The sequence below is a fragment of the Sus scrofa genome, chromosome X (genome assembly GCF_000003025.6).
Source record: "Sus scrofa isolate TJ Tabasco breed Duroc chromosome X, Sscrofa11.1, whole genome shotgun sequence".
Taxonomy (NCBI): domain Eukaryota; kingdom Metazoa; phylum Chordata; class Mammalia; order Artiodactyla; family Suidae; genus Sus; species Sus scrofa.
Genome location: NC_010461.5, coordinates 122,296,149 through 122,313,251, shown reverse-complemented (window position 1 = coordinate 122,313,251; position 17,103 = coordinate 122,296,149). Strand labels below are relative to the sequence as shown.

The 17,103-nt window shown below is 46.0% G+C and overlaps 1 protein-coding gene across 12 annotated transcripts in view; it reads right to left on the bottom strand.

The window, feature by feature from the left end:
- The window catches only part of MTM1 (myotubularin 1), a 92,399-nt gene that overhangs the window by 66,051 nt on the left and 9,245 nt on the right, over positions 1–17,103 (bottom strand). For all 12 annotated transcript variants that reach the window (XM_003135463.6, XM_021080840.1, XM_021080841.1 and 9 more), the window contains 2 exons: positions 2,868–2,940; positions 89–161 (listed from right to left, as the gene is read on the bottom strand). In XM_003135463.6, coding sequence (XP_003135511.2) covers positions 89–161; positions 2,868–2,930 — 136 coding nt within the window. In that variant the 5' untranslated portion in view covers positions 2,931–2,940. The remainder of the gene's footprint in view (positions 1–88; positions 162–2,867; positions 2,941–17,103) is intronic.

Genomic DNA, 17,103 nt, shown 5'->3' with positions numbered 1-17,103 from the left:
CTTCTAACGAGCCCGAGGGATTGAAGCCACCTGATCCTGCTGGACCTCTCACCAATGTATGCAAATCCTAACTTCACAAGGGCCTTACCAGTAATGGGGGTTTCTCCCGGAAGTCGAGGGACAGCCTCACCCATATCCCGATTAACTCCGTCCCTAGAAGTCTGGAAACAGAGAGATGCCGTCAGGATTTATTACATTACATCTGCACAGGGTTTTAAACAACCAACCAGAAATAGCGTTTGTCTTTTTTTTTTTTTAAATGGCCACACCCACCACATATGGAGGTTCCCAGGGTAGGGGTCGAATCAGAGCTGTAGCCACCAGCCTACACCGCAGCCACAGCAACTCAGGATCCGAGCCTCATCTGCAACCTACACCACAGCTCACGGCAACGCCAGAGCCTTAACCCACTGAGGGAGGCCAGGGAGCAAACCTGCATCCCTGCGGATGCTCGTCAGATTTGTTTCTACTGAGCCAGGACGGAAACTCCCAGAAATAGCGTTTTTAAAGAAAAAAAAATTTACAGAAATAATGACTTATAGAAAGTGGGCACGGAAAATGAAAATGGAAAAAATACAACTTAGCATCAACATTCATTAGCTGTGTTACCTTTTAATCTGTAAATAACATTAGCACACTTTTCAATAATATTAAACCTCCTTTCCAAGGTGTGACAATGAACAGTGCTCAAGAGAGTGATATAAAGTAAATATTAAGTGTACTCTATAGATACACATATATTTTGACACCCTTTTTTCATATTTAGTCACATTTTGTTGAGAGAAGGAACGAAAACTTGATTTCAACGGGCCCTTAGCTGAACAGCAGTAATTCTACAGCATCTTCTCACAATGCCAGAAAAGAGCAGCTACTATTTTCCTAAGATCTTCCTCCTGAAGGGAACCAGATAAGAGGGCAGGGTGGTCTGTCACTGAACGTCCGGGCCAACAGGGGCCTCGGGAACTCTCTCCACACACCTTCTTCGTGTAGCTTGGCTATGTCCCGAGCCCTCCTGGCTTCGGAGGTTTGCCCGGGCCTCACTCGGTCAGGCAGGGAAAGAACTCGCCACTGGAAGTCATCAAGGACTTTCCAATAAAGTTTTATTGGGATAAAAAAAAAAAAGCCACGGTGAGATTGCAGGGGCTAATTGGCCCTGTGACTCGGATGCCTGGGAAAGGAGTCTTTGAATCTATCCAGCTGCCGGGGGGCGGGGGGGGGGGGGATCAAGGCCACCCACGCGCTGCCCAGGGGCCACCGCAGGGGCGCCAGGCGCATCACTAACATCTGCTGGGGCAGAGGGGCTTTTTCCCCCCACTATTTTTCATTCTTTTTTTTTCCCCTAGCTGCTTTCCAAAGTCACACTGCACTCACGTCACGTCCAAAGCTAGTAACCCTTCCCTCAAAGAAGTTTCATGAATATTAAATGACACAAAGGGCACAAGCGCACTTTGGAGAATCATGGAGGGCGATACACAGGGAAGAGTATCATGAAACCGGGGAAACACGGCTTGTGTATTTAGGTAAAATATAAGCTGTCAAAGAGGGGTGCGCTGCTAGATTTGGAATGGGTTTATCTTTTTTACTCAGGTACAAAATGAAAATCCTTGGCCAATTTTCAATGTGTTTCAGTGCTTGTAAGCTAAGCATTCTACAACGAGGAGGGCAGGACACATTGTTCCCAGCCAGTAATGCCTTCCTCAGTGAGGAGCGAAAAATCACATGTTATATAAATGATAAGACAGGAAGGAAATTATCATCACCCTTGAACACTGCCTCAAACCAAAACACACATAACAGGCAGATGTAACGCTCATGCACCCTTTAAAGAACACAGTTCTGGGTCAGAAGAAGAAAGCATAATTCAACCATAAAATATGGGAAACAAATGTCTGGTGAACAGAGGATAAGATGGGATTATTAATATAAGATGCACTTTTATATAAGAATAACATGACGCAAAGACTTACCATTACCTTCTTGAAGTTACTCTTGTATTTAAAACTGATCCTTGTACCATAATACTAAAATACAATAAAAACTTACATAATTTGGGGATGAAAAGGTCCTTAGAAACATGACTCAAAAGCAGAAAATATAAAGACTGATAGATGTGGATACACCAAAAATTTAAACCTCTGTATTTCAAAATGCAAAAGCTGTAAATATAATGAAAAGGACGACAATAAACTAGGAAAAACCCTTGTATGTATATACATATATGTATCAAAAAGAGTAATATCTATTATAAGGAGTTGACTGCCAAAATACATAAAGAACATTTACAAGTCAACAGAAGAGAATCCCCCAGGAAATTCCCTTGTGGTGCAGGAGGTTAAGGATCTGGCATTGCCGCAGCTGTGGCGCAGGCTGCAACTGCTGTGCAGGTTCAATCCCCAGCCCAGGGGACTTCCACTTGCCACTCATGCAGCCAAAAAAAAAAAAAAAAAAAAAAAGAATCTGGATTCAGAGTTCCCGTTGTGGCACAGTGGAAATAAATCGACTAGTATGAGGATGCAGGTTCAATCCCTGGCCTCATTCAGTGGGTCGGGGATCCAGCGTTGCCGTGAGCTGTGGTGTAGGTCACAGACTTGGCTCGGATCCCGCAAGGCTGTGGCGTAGGTTGGCAGCTGCAGCTTTGATGTGACCCCAAGCCTGGGAACTTCCATATGCTATGGGTGTGGCCCTAAAAAGACAAAAACAACAACAAAAACCCCAAAAAACAAACCATATGCATCAAAGAATTTACATTATGCAAATGAATAATGAAAATTAATAACTCAAGAAACCCAGAATGAACAGCTAATATTCAAATACAAGACAAGAAATACAGAGAAAGTGGTACAGATAAATCTGAAAACTCAACTTACCCTCTTAATAGATTCATTCTCCAACGAGTGTGAATTATATTTAGAAGTCGGGGCAGAAGCCATACTGGAAACTCTACCAAGAAAGACAACATTTAAAATCAACATTCAGAACCCACGAAATCTACCAAGACAGACAACATTCCAGCCATACTGGAAACTCTGCCAAGAAAGACAATGTGTACGCAACGCTCAATACACTGCAACTGAGGCCAAACAGGAGTCCATTCGACCGGCCCTATTTTCCTCATCATCTCCAATACGGGAAGGAGACACATGAGGGTCTAATCACAGCACAGCTCATGGGCAGGAGTTCCAGTAAAGGTGCAGGGAACCACAGAGGAACAGAGCAGGGGTGAGCTCAGCGGAAGACGCCATGCATGGTCCCGGAGTTTTCATTCATAGCCTTCAAACTGTCACCGCAAAAAACTTAATGTTTATCAATGGTGCAACAGGCTTCAAATATCCACATTTACTTCCCCCCCCACCCCCGCCAGGGCTGCACCCATGACATATGGAGGTTCCCAGGCTAGGGGTCAAATCGGAGCTGTAGCTGCCAGCCTACACCAGAGCCACAGCAACGCCAGACCCGAGCTGCGTCTGTGACCTACACCACAGCTCACGGCAACACCGGATCCTGAACCCACCAGGGATCGAACCTGCATCCTCATGGGTACCAGTCAGATTTGTTTCTGCTAAGCCACGACGGGAACTCCTGCCTTTAATTTTTAAAGACAATTAAGAGGCAGCCAAGCAGAGTAATAAAAAGGGTAGCCATTTAACTCATGTTTTTTCCCCTTTAATAATTCTGTTTTCTTTAAATTAAGGCAAGTTAAAATGGCATGATTTGATGGGAATCAAATTAGTTAAGATTTGATTTAATCAGTATCTTCTAGGCAAAGGGTATACTTCATTTAAATAAGGCATAGTCATCACAATTCACACATAAATGAAAGCCTCATACACAGAACGCATAGAATACCGTGTTAACACAAGGGTTTAGACTTTTGAAGATTATAGCAACGACGGCAAACTAAGCAATACTTTATTTACCAAAATTAATGACACAGAGAAATACATATGAAGTCACTGGTGGTTAAACCACATCCAGTTCAGCCAGGTGACTGTGGATATTTAAAGGATCCTTTTGCCGGGCTCATTAAAAGAGCAACCGCTAACAAAATCCGGCAGGGGGAACATTACTGTCCCTTGGCTCAAAACCCAGTGATTTGATAGCAGCACACTGCTGGTCCCTGACCTTAAGAAAGGCCTCAGAGAGGTGACAAAGCTGCCGATGAGGGTACCCACCAGGACAGAGAGGCAGCGAGACAGCCAGTGAGAACAATCTTAAAAGGTTAGCATGGCCAGGCTTCCCCCGCCAGACAGAGCTCAGCTCTCCAAGAGCCAGGCTGGGGGTCCCTTTGGGTCTTGGCTATGTCCTGGCACACTATGACATTCATAGCTACTTGGTGAACAAATAACTGATTAAGTGCAAAATACACACTATCGTGAAACATCATGATGCAGTGAGCTCGTGCGTTGGTTCACCAAACCCACAGCACTGGAACCCAGACACTGCCGCCGAGGCACAACTATTTACAGTTAGGGCAAAATTATATACTTTTTATAGAAAGGAATATCAAGCTTTAAAGACCTGAAATTATTAAGAGGCAGCCCAATCTAAAATCAGAAATAACTTTTTGAAAAGATTAATAACTCTAGGAGGAATTAAATGTAGACAAAATGGTTCAGACAAAACAGCCTCGAAAAACCTCTCTAACCTTAAGTTCAAATCCAAGCCAAATCACCCATTATTCTCGGAGACAGCAGAGTGGCCGAGATGGACTAGGTACAGCAAGTCAGATGTTTCTGCCCTGAAATTATTCTGTTGACTAAACAAGATGATATATTTGGGGGGATTTTCTTCAGGAACAGATAAAAAATTACTTTTAGGAAGCAGGTGCAAAAATATGTTAAACATTTTTTAAAAAGGCCACGTCTTCAAACACACGTTAAATAACAACTGCCAAGTCAGCACGAGACATTTCAAACACTGGGTTATCCAACGGACTCAGTCTTCATGTTCCTGTTTATAAACCATAAAGGAAATATGAGTCGTTCTGTTGTCTTCGATCTCAGTAAACATTTTCATTTTAAAATGAACTACATAGGAGTTCCCACTGTGGCTCAGCAGTAATGAACCCAACTAGTATCCATGAGGACCCGGTTTCTTCCCTGGCCCTGCTCAGTGCGTTAAGGATCCAGCATTGCCATGGGCTGTGGTGTAGGTCACAGGCGCAGCTCAGATCTGGTGTGGCTGTGGTGTAGGCCGGCAGCTGCAGCTCCGATTCAACCCCTAACCTGGGAACTTATATGTGCCTCGGGTGTGGCCCTAAAAAAAAAAAAAGAAAAAAAGACGAACTAAATATAATGAAGTCCTCCTTTGCCCCCTTGTTTTTAACGAGCTGATCAAGCTACAACTCACATTCTATACAATACAACTCGGCCTTTTCAGACGAACAATTTAAAGGCTTCTCGTGTACACGCGGACTCGCGCAACCCTCAGCTCACCACCCCTCCCCCACAACCCACACCCATGAGCAGTCACTCCTGGCACCCCACTCCCCCCGCGCCCACCACGAATCTGCTTCCTATCTCTCTAGATTTGCCCGTTCTGCCCATTTCCTATAAACGGAATCATATAACATGCAGCCTTTATGTCTGAGGCCTTCGTTTTTAGAGTTAACTAGAAATTGCTACTATTACAATCTGGACTGAGTACAAATCTGAGAACTCCCAAGGTCCAGGGAACATGGGTTATTTCCCTGATGAGGTAGGTCTGCTTTCAGATCTCATCAGGGAACATCTCTTTGCGGGACGGTTCCAGTGCACCCCGCAAATGTACAGAAGCGGGAGCAGCGTGGTGCGGGACTGCAGGGAGCTGGGGCCGGCTTCATTCAAACCCCAACTCTGCGACTCACCATTTGACCTTGGCCCGATTCGTTCACTCCTTGGAGCTTCGGTTGCTATTCTCTCTCTTTTACTTCAGCACAGTTGGGCAAAATGAACTAATAATACACACGAAGGGCTTAGAACCATGCCCGGTGTATTTGTTAACAAATTATGAGCATCCTTTTGAAGGATGAAAGGGTAATTACCGAATGCTGATGCCCTAACCAACTCTTGCACAAATTAGTCCTGACCCTGAAGATACTACGGAGAAAGTTAACTACGACAGGGATAGCGCACAGCCAGTGGCGACCTAGCTATAAACCTGCTCTTGAAAAAGTACATGGCGAGTTCCCACTGTGGAGCATGGGGTTAAGAACCTGATGGCAGCAGCTCGGGTCACTGTGGAGGTGCAGGTTCAATCCCCGGCCCGGTGCTGGGGAGGCAGTGGTGCTGCAGCTGCGCCGCTCGGATTCCATCCCTGGCCTGGGAACGTCCACATGCCGTGGATGCGGCAAAAAAGAAAAGTACATGGAATACCGTCTCGCTAGGACCATGAGAAGCAGTGCAGAGCGGGAGAAAATGCACTAGACGGGGCAGCGCAGGCCCTGAGCTGTCCCCAACTTTGTCAAGCGTGGAAAGTGCATCCACAGCTTCATCTATAAAAGCCTGAGTGGAGTTCAATAATAATTAGAAGCTCCAGTACAGTTTACAAAAGTCAGCCGCCTCTTTGGTTATAGGGTGTTTTGCCCCAAACCCCTGAAGATCGAGCGTTAATCCTTTGTATTTTAAAAAACATTGAATTTAGGCTACCTTGGCTTTAAAGCAAAAAATTGAAACTTAATTCCCTATATATATGCTAATTTCAGAAGTCTACCTTTGGTTAGATTCCTATCTTTTTTGATCCTAAATAAAACTTTTGTGATGATTCACGCCCCATCCTCGCCTATTACACAGAAGGTGACAGGAAAGCCAGCCAAGGCCTCCTGACTAACGCGGCAGTATCCTGCCCGCCTGGGGAAAAGTGTGGCCAAGTGGTCCCTATTTTTAAAGAAATTGGGTTGGACGAGACCGGTCCCCATCTCAGCAGAGAAGGAGTTTTAGATGAAGAAACATAGTTAAGAAAACTAATCTGGGCAAGCAATCTTTAGGGCCCCCAAGCCCCTTCAAATAAAGCTTCCTAAAGGTGGCATTATTTTAAAAAGCAAATTTTAAAGTCACAGCATGGCCTCAATTGCGTCTCTCTTTAAACTCAAGACGAGATCCTAATCTCTGTGCCTCTTCATCTCGCCCTCCGCCTCCCCCCTCTCCATCTGTCTCCTGTCCTTACCACGCCCCTCCTCTCAGAGATTCTGGTGTTACTGTCCACCTCCCCCGCCAGAACACAAGCCCCCAGCTGATGAGGATGCTGGCCTGTTTTCTTTAGTGCGGCATTTACAGCACCTGGCACAGTGCCTGGCACCTGGTAGGTATTTAATAACTATTTGGTAAATGAATGGATGAGAAGGGCTTTCATAAAGACTTGGCCCAAAAAAACGCAACCGTTGCTTGCCCAATATTGCACTTAAGCCAGAAATTGACGCGAGCTTAAAAAAGGGCAGAGCCCACTGCTGGCTCATCGTGATGCTCAAGGGACGAGGGTTCTGTGCGGCAGAATGGCAGCAGTAACTCAGGGCGCTTTGAAGCGCCATGAACATGCACCCAAGAGAACCTGAGCTCTGCCACCCTATGCTACAGACTCTGCGACGAAACAGCTATGGCAAACGAGGGCGCAGAGACCTCGCCCACCGCGCCCTTCCTCCAGACTAAGAAACCGCTCCCCTCTCTTGCAGACGAAAAGTAGGCTTTCACAGAACACCTGTAGCAAAAATAACCATCACCACTTTCAAGGGGAGCTTGTTGCCGTGGTCACCGATTTATAATCCATGGCCCTCGAAGAGGGGTTTTCCTGCACTTTCCCTTACAAACGGTGATGAAAGACCGTCTCTCTGGAATGTACACTGTGCTTCCTTACTCTGGGCTGGCGTTTAAATCAAGTCTAAGGATGCTCTCTCTGGAGGCTTCCTTGAAAGCTATGGAAACCCATCCGGGATGCAAAGCAACTTCAAAAGGCTGCCGGCAAGTAAGAAGTCATGCACAAGCAGCCTCTGAGTCCAGAATTCCAGCTCTTCCTATGGGAGCTCACCTCACCTGGAAATCGGTCTTGAAAAAAAAAAAACGCCAAAGACTTAGGGCAGAGCTGCTCAGTACTCTCAGACCCAATGCTCCCTTTGCTATAAAAGAAATTTCTGCAGAGCCCATTCGGCCAGCCTGCAGTGAAAAATCATGGATATTATCAACCTAGCCACAAATATTAAACATCATCAGTGTAACGCCTGAACTCCAGAATAAAGGAGAAATGAAAGGACAGTGATTGAAAATAATTTTTCAGGAGTTCCCGTCGTGGCGCAGTGGTTAACGAATCCGACTAGGAACCATGAGGTTGCGGGTTCGGTCCCTGCTCTTGCTCAGTGGGTTAATGATCCGGCATTGCCGTGAGCTGTGGTGTAGGTTGCAGACGTGGCTCGGATCCTGCGTTGCTGTGGCTCTGGCGTAGGCCGGTGGCTACAACTCCGATTAGACCCCTAGCCTGGGAACCTTCATATGTCGCGGGAGCGGCCCAAAAAAATAGCAAAAAGACAAAAAAATAATTAAATAAATAAATAAAATTTGTTGTTCACTCAAAATTAAAAAAAAAGAAAATAATTGTTCAATACAGGTTACACTAAAAACTAAAACATCCCCCTCCGTTTCCAATCTGGCCTCTAGGGGGAGTTTTGCCCCCAGTGAGAACCACTCGCCGACCTGACGCCCAGAAACTAGGGATTTACAAGATTAACTTCTTCTGACTTTTGCATTCAAGTTGCTGTGACTCTAGGCCCCTCAGGAGGCAAGAGACCTGTTCACGTCCCAACCATTTCGAGCCCGGGTACAAGCCATTCAACGTCTACACTTGCACGTCCCACGGGAAGACAAACCATGATCTGCAAAAGTTGGAGTTTATTTCATCTTTATATATTTTTCTTTGAACGAGGGTTGAAAATTTTTTTCTGTGAAGGGCAAAGCAAATAATACTCGTGGCCTTTTAAACTAAAATACAGGCCTTGTAAAAACGCACTAGGGGGGTTCCCTGGTGGCTCAGTGGGTTAAGGCTTTGGCATTGTCACTCCTGTGGCTCGGGTCACTGCTGTGGCATGAATTCCACCCTTGGCTGGGGAACTTCCTCATGCCGAGGGTGTGGCCAAAAAAATGTACTTGGAACAGCTGCAAAATTGTGATACAGTTGAAAAAAGGGAAGGATTCTGTATTTAGACCAGTTTGGCTTTCAAATCTCAATTTTGTCCCTCAATGAATAATAACAGTCCCATGACCTTAGACAAACTGCAGATCCCTGTGAAATGGGCATCCTACCTACTTCATGGGGTCACGACAAGGAACATGCAAAACGTTGGCACAGTGATGGCAAGACACAGGCACTCAAATACCCGCTGAAGTCATGCCTCAAAGTGGTGCTAACACACTTGGCTAGACTTTGCAGTCAATTTATGACATCTATCCAACACCACCTAACCAATCTGCATACACGCTTGCTTGCTTGCTTGCTTTTCTTTTTTTTTTTTTTTAATGGCTGCACCCGGGGTATATGTGAGCTCCTGGGCCAGAGACTGGATCCAAGCCACGGTTGCACCCTACGCCACAGCTGCATCAACACCAGATTCTTTAACCCACTGAACTGGGCCAGGGATGGAACCCGTGCCTCTGCAGTGACCCGACCCACTGCAGTCGGGTTCTTAACCCACTGTGCCACAGGGAGAACTCCTGCATACACATTTTGTAGGGTAATCCGTCTAACCTTGGCAAGGCTCTGGACAGTGTTGGAGCAGTTGATTCGCAAAGCATGCCTACTTGCATTAAAATATACATATATATATATATATTCGACTCTTGGCCCAGGGAAACTTTCCATGGGATCCGTAACATGGAGACGCCGCCTCTTTCCTCCTATTCTGGCTCAGGGGACATGGTTTTGATGCTTCTTCTTTGGAAATTGTAAAATGTTAAAGGTCATTTCATTCGGAAACTCATTTTAAAGACCACAATACACTTGCTTTGTACACTTCTTTAAATGTTGCAGAGACTTTTGGCTAAAAACAATGTAATCCAGATGCAGGGAAGACTGCATTTTGAATCATTTCTTTCAGAGGTTGGAGATGGATTTGAGCTGATCCATTCAGCCCATTCCTTGGTCCCCTCATGACAAATGGCATATCTTCAAGACAGCTGATTGGCTTCAGCAGCATGAGCTGTGGCCATGGCACAGGGTAACTTTAGAAACGCTTCCTAACTTGAAATCGGTAGGCTAGAGCAACTGTTAGAAAAGCCAACTGCTGTCAGGTTAACTTTTTTTTTTTCATGTAAAAAGGCTACCTGCTAATCATGTTACATACATTTAACCAGATCATTAAATTTGCCAATGGATTTCGGAGCGGTCAAATACCTGCCAGTAAACAAAGTTTTAAAATAGGAACAAGATCAAGTTCCCCATCCACCTGCCAATTCCGAAACTCATGAACGCGGCTCATCGGCTCCATGACCAAACTCTACTCTAATGAACTATCTGCCCCTGGGAGAAAACTACTCCCCAAAAGTGCATTTTCGGTCTAGAAGTGAAAAGTCCTTCTTAAGGAAAAGTTAAGACACCGATGGTTGAAAGTAAGAGTAAACACACAGAATAGAGCCATGGCTGCAACAGGGACAAAGGTGACAGTTCCGAACATCATACTTGCCATGGACCGCCTCAGACTGGGCCTTAGCGACGTGCAATTTCTATAAAAAACACTCGAGACAGAAGGACCGATTCCTCCTGGCAATTTTTTTTTTTCTTTTTCATTTTTTGGCTGAGCCCATGGCATGTGCAAGTTTGCAGACCAGGGATCGAACCCGTGCCACAGCAGTGACACCACCAGATTCTTAACCACTAGGCCACCAAGGAAGCCCTCTTGGCACTTTCACTGCGAGAAGCCAGAGCTGAGCTGCCATCGGGTCCTTAGTTACCCACCTCCAGACACACGAAGCTTCTACCCACATGCCACGCGTGTGCACGACCGCGTGTGTGATTGCACACACATGCACACACACTTTTAACATTTCACTTCTCATGCTCTACTGCGCTCACCTCTCAGGCTGTTATACCTGAGCCTCTAAGGCCCAGGGCCGGGTCCCGCGGCCCAGGCAGCTTGGGCACTGAGGCCCCAACAATAAGGCCCCAATGGCTGGATACAGCCTTGTAACCCCGCTGGACTTTGGAGACCTCTGCCTTCGGGAGGGAAGGGTGCCCCAAGCTCCCTCCCAGGCCTGAGCTTTGTGCGGATACCTCCTTTGCCAAGCTGCGTGATTTTCAACAAAGGTGCAGAGCCCTAAGCGATATGCTGGCTTTGCATGGTTTTCAACTTGTACGCGTCAGTGGATTGTTACCCAGTCCTCTGCCCCCTGCTCTTCTCCCGCAGTGCCGCTGTGACAGCCGTCAATGTCACTGTGTGGAGCGGGGCTCCCTCACCATTTTCCACTTTTGGCCCAGTGGTCACGGGACCTGGCTCCAGGCTTTGCTATCAGATGGCGCTGCTCTCAACGGCTTCCAGCACACGGGGGTCAGAACTGGGATGGCATTTGGGGGCCGGGCTTTCCAGTAGCTTTGACCTTGCAGGAAACAGTTTTTAAAAAAAGACCACGATACATGAAGACGATGGATAATGGATGAAAATGTAGGCGTTCCCATTGTGGCTCAGTGGATTAAGAATCCGACTAGGATTCATGAGGATGCAGGTTCGATCCCTGCTCCCGCTCTGTGGATTAAGGATCTGGCGCTGCTGCGGCGAACCTCCATAGGCCACAGGTGTGGCCCTGAAAAAAATTAAAAGAAAAAAAATTTTTTAATGGGGGCAAAGCAACCATTTGAGATGAAATGAAATCCAAGGGCTGGCCACACTCGCCATTCAAGCAGTGACGGGGAGAAGGCAAAATAAAGGAAAGAAGCCCGAGTGGCCTGGGGCTGCTGAAACAAAGTAGCGCCCGCTGGATGGCTGCTAACAGATTTCTTCCCTCCCAGTTCTGGCGGCTACAAGTGTGCAGTCAGGACGCTGGCAGGGTCCTGCTCCCTTGAAGGCTCCAGGGGAGGAAGCTTCCTTGCCCTCTTCCCCCAGCTTCTGCATTCCTTGGCTTGCAGCTGCATCACTCGAAATCTGCCTCTGCCGTCACGCGGTGCTGTCCTGTGTGCAGCCGTGTCTTCTCGCTTATAAGGACACCAGTTGTCCTGGATTAAGGGTTCACCCTACTCCAGTGTGACCTCAGCTAGTTCTATCTACCACGACCCCACTGCCAAATAAGGTCACATTCTGAGTTACTGGGGGCTAAGCCAACCAACATGTCTTTTGTGGGGACAAAATCCAAAGCATAGCAGCAGGCAAGAGGTTAGCTTCAGAAATCAACAATTGACAAAACGGTCAACATGTAGTTACTAGAACAATTTAGTTTGTCAATCCATCTACATTCACTAGACACCTATTAAGTTAGCCAGCGCTGAAATGTTAATATAGCTTCTTGGAAGAAATAATGAAGTGACACCAGGCTAATGGTCTCTGAGCTCCTCCTTACTCGGCATGTGGAATTCCTTAATCCTATTGCCAAAAAGGTCAAATGTCAGTCAGTAAATACATCCTCGGCAATGGCCCTGTACCGCGGTGAGAAATTGTAAAACATGTGAGGTGGGGCTGCAAGGAGCAAGGACCAGGGATGTGGAGTTTCCTGGTGGCTCAGCAGGTGAAGGACCTGGTGTCACTGAATTGGACAGATGAACAGAAAATGAGTTAAATGGCAACAAAGACAATGAACAGGTATAAGTTAAACGGTAATAAATATACAGGTGATCCTGCACAATTACAGCAAAACAGATGAGCCGTTCATGGGGAGTGGCCACGACTTCCATCTACTGGTTCTCTGCTATGTGCCAGGCATTGTTCTAAGGACACAGGAACTCCTTCAATATCACCAACAACCGTATAAGGCAACTGCTAGTACTGTCCTCAGAGGAAAACACACAACCCTGAGAAGAGGAAGGTTAAACACATCCACTAACTGCACCCAGAAATTATCACACGGAGTGAAGTCAGTCAGAGAAAAACAAGTATCATACAAGATCACTAATAGGTGGAATCTAACAAAAAATGATGCAAAAGAACTTGCAAAACAGAAACAAAGATTTTGAAACCACATTTATGGTTACCAAAGGGGACATGGGGGTGGTGGGATACATTAGGGGGTTGGGACTGACATATGCACACTCCTACATATAAAACAGAGACACAACAGAGACCTACTGTTTAGCACAGGGAAATCTACTCAACAGTCTGTAATAACCTACACAGGAAAAAAAAGAATGGATATATGTATAACTGACTTAGTCTGCTGTATACCTGAAATGACCACAACTTTCTAAGTCAATTATACTTCAATAAAATTTATTTTTTTACAAAATGTCCACTATGAACTGCAGAAATGAGAATTCAAACCCAAACAGTCTGGCGCTCTTACCCACTATACCCACTAACAGAATCTCTTGCTCTAACTTCTCTAACTGATGATCAAATTAAAAAAACGAAAGCATTATGCCTCATGCTTACACGGCTGAATAAAAATTTGGGGGGGGGGATTCCATCTCTGTGTAACAAAATCTGACGGTCACAAAAAAGAACACTAGCCTCCATTTTAAAGGGAAGTAAAACAGTGATTTTTTTTCCCTCCCCACCCCAATCCATGTCTGTGAGGCCCTGAGCCAGTATGTTCTTTCTTGTTTGACTGCAGTAATACATAGTATCACGGAAGAGTCTTTTCAAACTATATTAAAAAGAAGGAACAAAGAGTTCCCTGGTGGCTCAGTGGGTTAAGGATCCAGTGTGTCACTGCAGTGACTCAGGTCGCTGCTGTGGCCCGGATTAGATCCCTGGCCTGGGAACGTCCACATGTCACTGGCATGGCCAAAAAAAAGGGAAGGACAAATTTTAACAAGGGCTGAAATGCCTATCGGAGCACATGTAGCTGGCGGAGCTAGCCTCCAGGGCATGCCCGTTGATGGTGTGCACTTATTCCAGCCACACTGTCACTATTCAAAGTATGCTTCCATTCCTGCGGAAGCTGCTTTTAGAGCTTAAAGCTACATAAGACATCATCTCATGAATTTCACCAAATCTCGATTTGTACACAAAAAACAATGCTTCCCACAGCATGAATGCTTCCCACTCTTCTTATTTAATAGATGGGCCTCAAAATGGTTTCAGCCTAAAGCCCAATGGCAAGCCCTTCCTCGGAGACGTGACTCCGTTGAGGACATTTTGCAAAAGCTGCCGTGGCCTCTGAAGGCAATTCCAAGAAGCGCTCCAAAGATGGGCTGGATGATTTAGGTGCGGAGCTACTCGACCCTTCCCTACACGGGCTAGAAGAAAAAGCAGCAAGAGACCTTTCTGAATGTTGCCGAGGGGCTCCCAATTGCTAGAAACGCTGGGCTTGATACATGTTAATCGTCCTAATTTACAAGAGCAGGTTGACGTTGAAGGTTGACGGGTTCGCAGCAGGACCAGGAGCCTGCCCAACAGGCAGTTATTACAGCAGTGTTCAAAGGGCCTCTCCCAAGACCGGCTTCTTTAGAAGCCCCGCTGTTTCCAAGAGGCAAAGACTTGCAGCCACCCAGAGTATGGACAAGGGCTACCGTCCTAGTCGGGGCAGTTATCCAGCAGGCCAGCAGCCACCCACCCACCCTTCTAGAACTGGGTACCATTAGCAGAGAGGAAGTTTTCATAAATGAGGAAGAAATCATCTAAGAAAAAAAGGCAGAAATAAGAAAGGCAAGGAGATGAGGAGGAACCAAAACCAGCGTCAAAAGAATGGCAAAGAAAGAAGATGAAGAAATTCCAGCACTGGAGTTCCTGTTGGGGCGCAGCGGAAACGACTCTGACTAGTCTCCACAAGGATGCAGGTTCAATCCCTGGCCTTGCTCAGTGGGTGAAGGATCCAGCGTGGCTGTGAGCTGTGGTGCAGGTCCCAGATGTGGCTCGGATCCCGCATTGCTGTGGCTCTGGTGGAGGCCGGCAGCTGCAGTTCCCATCCAACCCCTAGCCTGGGAACTTCCACATGCTGCATGTGCGGCCCCAAAAAGCAAAAAAGAAAGAATGAATTCTAGCGCCATAACCATGGCACATATGAATCCGACACAGAATTAGCATAGCTTTTGAAGGAGCAATACCGTCAGCCCTCCACGTCTATGGATGCAGAACCCACAGATACAGAGGACTGACCGTGGGATCTGAGCATCCATGGATTTTGATATCCACAATGGGCCCTGGAATCAATCCCCCATGGATACTGAGTGACCACTGCAGAAGCTGCTCTACAGAAAGACAAAAAGACTTCCCAAGCTCCAGATGGAAACGGCCAGCAGCACTAGGAGGAAAAGCTGGGTGGTGGGAGCTGATAATACACATGGAGAGTCGGTAGGGCTATTCACGAGGTATACTATAATATCTTCCTGAAGATTATATCTGAGGCATAGCTTCTACAGACATAATTCAACATCCAATCATGTTTTTGGAGTTCCCCTTGTGGCTCAGCGGTTAACGAACCCAACTAGCATCCATGAGGACTGGGGTTCGATCCCTGGCCTCACTCAGTGGGTTAAGGATCCAGCATTGCCGTGAGCTGTGGTGTAGGCCGCAGACGTGGCTCGCATCCCGTGTTGCTGTGGCTGCTGAGGTGTAGGCTGGCAGCTACAGCTCCGATTTGACCCCTAAACAGGGAACCTCCATATGCTGCAGGTGCTGCCCTAAAAAGACACACAAAAAATGGTTTTTAAAAAAATCTCACCAAACTAGGAATAGTTAAGGTAACCCATGGAAAACCCATAGCTAACATCTACTCGATGGTGAGAGATGGCGGTGCTTTCCCACTAAGTGTGGGAACAAGGCAAGGACGCTTGCTTGCTGCTTGCATTCACTACATTTTACAGATCCTAGCAACTTTAATAAAACAAGACAAAGAAATGAAAGACTCAAATAGTGGAAGGAAGAATTAAAACTGTATTTGCAGACGGCATGATCATATATGTCAAAAATCCTATTACTACAGAAAAACTACTGGAACCCGAAAATAAATTTAGTAAGTTGGCATGATAGACAAGATCAACATAAAATTGTATTTGTAGCAATGTAGCAATGAACAAATAAATGCCAAGTGTAAAAGCATCATTTGCACAACCTAAAAAATGAAATGTTTAGGGATACATTTAGCAAAACGAGTAAGAGATCCATACATTGAAAACTATAAAGCTCTGCTGAGAAAAATTAAAGAAAACCTAAACACGTGAAGAAACAACATATCATGCTCAAGGATTGGAAGCCTCAATATTGTTATGATACTGATCCACAGCCTCAATGCCATCTCAGTCCCCAGGGGTTGCGGCACAGAAACTGACAAGGTGAGTCTGAAATTTACATGGAAAAGCAAAGGACCAAGAGTAGCCAAAATAATCTTGGAGCAGGGGAAGGGGGGTAAAAAAGAGCGAAGTTGGAGGACTTCCACTTGCAGACTTACTATAATGCCTCAGTAATCAAGACTGCGTGCTTCTGGTGTAAGAGCAGACACATGGGTCAACGCAACAGAACAGAGTCCAGAACTAGGTCCATCTTTTGGAGGTCCCATGGTCAACTGAGTTCCAAAAGAGGCATCAAGGTAATTCGATGGGCAAAGGAGAGCCTTTTCTACAAATGGTACCAGAACAATTTGATGTCTATGTGGAGAGAAGTGAACCTTGACCCTTCCTTCCCACAACATACAAAACTAACTTGAGGAGAAGCACATAAGTATTAGTTTTATACTGTTGCATAACAAACTTAGTAGCTGTACACAACACACGTTAATTATCTCACAGTTTGTGTGGGTCGTGGGGCGAGGAGTCTGGGCAAGTCAGAGCTGGATCCTCTCTCTCAAGGTCTCGGAAGGCTGTAAACTCAAGGGAAGGGGATTTTAAAGGGGATGAAGATGGGGGCTGGGCAGGAATCGGGGGACCACCTTAGGGTCTGTCTGCCAAAAGAGGTCTCGACAAAGAGCTCAAACTGCAAAAAGTCTAGAAGGAGGCACAGGGGGAAATCCTTGTGAACTTAGGTTAGGCAATGATTTCTTGGAGCACAAAATGCATAAACCGTAAGAG